At 31.1% G+C, this 4806-nt stretch overlaps 2 protein-coding genes across 2 annotated transcripts in view; one reads left to right on the top strand and one right to left on the bottom strand.

Moving 5' to 3' along the window:
• Positions 1-477: 477 nt before the first annotated feature.
• Positions 478-1657, top strand: LOC108747134 (basic phospholipase A2 homolog 1). The gene is made up of 3 exons (XM_018484406.1): positions 478-650; positions 737-846; positions 1008-1657. The coding sequence occupies exons 1-3, from the start codon at positions 505-507 to the stop codon at positions 1172-1174; spliced, it is 423 nt and encodes a 140-aa protein (XP_018339908.1). The 5' UTR covers positions 478-504; the 3' UTR covers positions 1175-1657.
• A 45-nt stretch (positions 1658-1702) lies between these two features.
• Positions 1703-4806, bottom strand: part of LOC108747135 (CDK5 regulatory subunit-associated protein 3) — a 7051-nt gene continuing 3947 nt past the window's right edge. The window contains exons 7-9 of the mRNA XM_018484407.1: positions 4610-4803; positions 2162-2333; positions 1703-1842 (exon numbers count right to left, since the gene is read on the bottom strand). Coding sequence (XP_018339909.1) covers positions 1771-1842; positions 2162-2333; positions 4610-4803 — 438 coding nt within the window. The 3' untranslated portion in view covers positions 1703-1770. The remainder of the gene's footprint in view (positions 1843-2161; positions 2334-4609; positions 4804-4806) is intronic.

Genomic DNA, 4806 nt, shown 5'->3' with positions numbered 1-4806 from the left:
CAAGGGGGGGGGGAGTCGTGCGCCCTCAAGCAGGGGAGGGGGAGGTGGAAATAATTTCCTACTTTAAAAACAAAAATTATATGGGAAATTAATGTTTTCAAAAACAATTTTTGATTTTAGAGCAGGAAATCTATTTCCTTGACCTTGACAATACATGTCAAGATCAAGGTCATCCAAGGTGGGTTCGTTATTTTCAATATTTTCCAACAAAAATTATAAGGGAAGTAGTGGAAATGTGACGTTATTTCTTAAACTTTTTTGTTTATAATTTTTTACTGAACAGCGACCGCCTTCCTGTTAGAGATCACTCAGCGACAGGACCTTGATAACATATATCAAGGTTAAGGTCATTGGAAGTGATTTCCCTTTTGTATATATTTACTTGTTTTTTTTAATTTTTTTTTTAAATAACTTTTGGTAGAGCTTAAAGATGTCTTTAAAAAGATATGCATGTTACCTAGGCTGACGTAACTATACCATTTCAGAACAAATGCAAAGAAGAATATGGGCCATACCAGATTCAAAAGAGGAGTAATACATCTTTACAATATGGTGGTATGCGCTACGGGATGTAATCCTTTAGCTTACAAAGGATATGGTTGCTATTGCGGATTCTTGGGATCCGGTTATGTCATCGATGGTATCGACCAGTACGTTATTTACATCTATAGGAAAACAAATCACATCATTTACAACCACGAGTTTTTGTTCACAAGAAATAAATTAAATGTTCCAGATGCTGCAAGATGCATGACTGGTGTTACGACGCTACGGAATGTCCCATGTTCTCGGAATACTTTGTACCATATTACTGGAGATGTTATCATGGTTATAAACCTATTTGTGGTTTGTTTATTGATTATTATTCATTTAATCTTTTCCTTATAGAGCCAATATAACGTCTTTTCTATAAATTAAACTTGATTACTTATTTATTTATGCTATATGACTATACGTAAATAAGGTGATATAATGAAATAAAACAATTCGTAAAATCTTTGTTACAGCGGTTGAGCATGGCAGTTGGGGCGGATCAGGATCTTGTGCTCAACGTTTATGCGAATGCGATCGTTCATTAGCTGAGTGTTTGAAGAGATATCCTTGCCCTATTACCAAAGCAGTTTGTACTTCGTCACCATGGAGACTCGTACAGAATCTTTTCATGATTATATAAACGTATTTTACAATTAGAGTAACTTATAAATGTATTTTTTTTAAATAGCACAGATTACATTTAGAAACACAAAAAATTCGCTTTATTTTGTAAGATTTGACTTTCGAGAAATGACTCGCAAGACTTAAAATTCATGACTTATATCATGTTATATGACATGTATCATGTTAAAAAACTATATCTTACTCATACAGTACATTTTCTTAAGACCTAGAACGTTCTCTGGAAGTTTTTAGAACGTCCTTTGGAAATATATTGTATGAATAAAGGCCGAAAATCCGAATACCAAAAAAAGTATTGATTATTCTTACAAATTACATCTTTAGAGATATGTTATGTAAGAGGTCACGCTACAATCAACAACGATTATCATATTGTAGTACCTATGTTTATTTTTTTCGTTCTCTCTACCGTTACTTATCTGTTCTACCAAGGTAATAGATTTAAAATATATAAGAATAAAAGAATTATATTATATATATATTACACAACAGCAAAAAGATTATATATATACACAATAGCAAAGTCGTACTATCTTTGTGTATTATTAACATTTGATATATAATTCAACAATTTTTTTCTCCTTTGTTTGATACCTACAACATATTTACACCTCCGGTTAAATGTACTGTCCTATTTTTGTATTTCTTAGAAATATCTCGCTCTATCTGTAATTAAATACAGTCCACTTTTTTAAAAGACATTTAAAAAAGTCGAAGTTTATTATTTTCCGCAATGTCGATTAGTTCTCTCGTTTGCATTTACTTCATGAGTTGTCATTGCATATTTTGTCAATGTGCATCGAGAGATTAATAATGTTATAGTAACAATTTAATATTAATATGCATAAATATTAAAACATTAAGTATAGTGAAAAAAAATTTATGCAAAATAATGCGTGCGAAGCGCGCGTATGCGATGTCTAGTATAGAAAATAACAGAATATGTCATTATTTAATAACGTAGCATTAGAAAAAGATGGCATACCTCTGTTTGCAATTCCTTAGTTCTTTGTATGATGAGTTTTAATAATGCTCGTAATTTATCGATTTGATTCCGAGTGTCATCTTGCTTTTGTCGCACAGTTTCTTGTTGAGTTATCATTCTATCAATCAAATTTAATTTTTGCTTTAAAATAACAGCTACTATGTCCACGTATCTGCGATAAAAATATATACATATTAAAGATCTGTAAAAAAAAAGTGTATATATATATATATATATACAGGGAGGAGCATTTAAAACAGGTCACCTGAATAACTCGCTTGTTTTTAACAATAGAAGAAAAAGTGTCAAACAAAAGTTGCTTGGTTTCGAGGGGCACATAATGTCAATAATTATTTTATAGGTAGAGGTATAAAAGATAGGCAAAGGTCAAATCTGTTTTTTTAAATGGAATGATATGTTTTTTTACTTACATTCTGGTAGAGCATTTTAAGACGAATACAATGATCTATAATTGAAGGTCATTCAAGGTTTCGCAAGATCAATAATGGAACATAATTGAATGTAATGGAAAATAAATTGTTTCAAGACATTCTTCGAATAATTTTGTGTCTTTTCTTCTTGTTGGTATACCGCTAATCGTTCAAGTGTATGTAAATATTTACATACCGTTTAAAGTGAATCGCATATAGCATTATCCATATTTACTGATCAGTTTGAATTCATCTATCAATCAAAGTGCGTGTCTTGCGAAATGCGTTATACGAAAGCAGAAAAAGTCAATATGATTTTCATCTATGGTGAATGTCCAAATTATGAGAAAAGCTTGTACTTTTGTATGCTGAACGATTTTTCCCAATCGTGTCCATCCCTCATTCTTTGTTTTTTCAAACATAGTACAAACTTTTCAAGAAACAAGAAGTGTGGATAATAAAAAACGTAAACGAATCAAGAAAGCAACTGACGACAAAAATTCAACGAACATTTTAGCTGCTGTAGCACTAAATTCACATCTCAGTACAAGACAGCTTGAACGTGAAAGTGATATTAGTCGACGAAGTGTTCTGCGAATACTCCATTCCAACAAATTTTATCTCTTCTCACTTCATCAAAAGTTACATGATTTTCAAAATCGTGTACAATTCTGCGAATAGGCACTACAAAGACTAGAAGAAGATGATATGTTTGTCACTAAAACCTTATTTACTGACAAGCTTTACAAACAATGGACAAGTAAATCTTCGCAACATGCACTATTGATCAGTAGAAAATCCACATTGGATGAGAGAAGTGGACAGGCAAAGACCTTGGTCTATAAATGTCTAGGCCGGAATTCTTAATGATAAAATAATTGATTCTCATTTTATGGACCATTAAATAGTCGCAAGTATGCATAGATTTTAACAGAAATATTGCCGCTATTATTAGAAGATCTTCCACTGAACGTACGACAATGTGGTACAAACAAGATAGATGTCCTACTCATTCTGCACGGATTATTACTGAATTGCTAAACATAAAATTTGGAGATCGTTGGATTGGTCGGGCAGGAAATAACAGATGGACCGCACGTTCCCCAGATATCACCTATGGATTTTTATTTGCGGGGAAAGTTAAAACAACAAGTATACAGCGAAATACCGAACAAGACAAGACATGAAGGAGCGTATAAGAAGAGCATGCGTTGCAATTGAAATTTGTTTATCGATCTTGTATAACCTTAAATAACCTTCAATTATAGGTCATTGTATTCGTCTTAAAATGCTTTATCAGAATTTAAGTAAAAAAATATATCATTCCATTTTAAAAAAATTTTAAAAATTTAAAAGATTTGACCTTTACCTATCCTTTACGCCTCCAAAACAGTTATTGACATTATGTGCCCCTCGAAACCAAGCAACTTTTGTTTGACACTTTTTCTTCTATGGTTAAAAACAAACAAGTTATTCAGGTGACCTGTTTTAAATGCTCTTCCCAGTATGTATGTATGTATGTATATAATGTTTGATAATTAATGATAAAACTCTCGCATAGAAATATAGCGAATTAAAGTCGAAAAGTCCTGTACTATTTTACAATTTTTCGCGATAGTTAACCAGAAAAATCACCGAATATGAATTTTCAATAATTTTTTAATCAAGTACTATCAACTTTATAAAAAAAACAGCAAGTGACAAAAAACTGTTTATTTTCTTCTAAGAGTTCTGAGAATTTTTCAGAATTTTTTAGTACCACATTTTATCACGTTAGAAAAATAGTTGTCAATAAGAAAATGCAGTACTAAAAAGTTGATCAAAATTTCTGAAAAAATTCTTAATTAAAAAATTATTGAAAATCAATATTTGGATGATTTTAATTGATATCTTGTTAATTATTGTAAAAATTGCAAAATAATAAAAGACATTTTGACTCAATTTAGTCCGATCTATCCCTATGCATTTTATCGTTACTTATTAAACAATTCTGTATATTATATGTAATTAATTATACTTTGGATAATGTTTAATATTATGTAAATGCTGGACATTGTCATGCAACATCTCAGACAGGATAACTTGAATGTAATCCAGCATGTTTTGAGTGGTCTCTGTGGTAGAAAGTTGCAGAATAGATGAAGCATTCTGCATCTGATTAAAACTGAGAAGGTTATTCTTATCGTCGCCTTTAAATTCATACAGACGTAACTT

Source organism: Trachymyrmex septentrionalis, unplaced genomic scaffold, assembly GCF_001594115.1.
Source record: "Trachymyrmex septentrionalis isolate Tsep2-gDNA-1 unplaced genomic scaffold, Tsep1.0 scaffold194, whole genome shotgun sequence".
NCBI classification, from domain to species: Eukaryota; Metazoa; Arthropoda; class Insecta; order Hymenoptera; family Formicidae; genus Trachymyrmex; species Trachymyrmex septentrionalis.
This window is presented reverse-complemented; position numbering and strand designations above follow the sequence as displayed.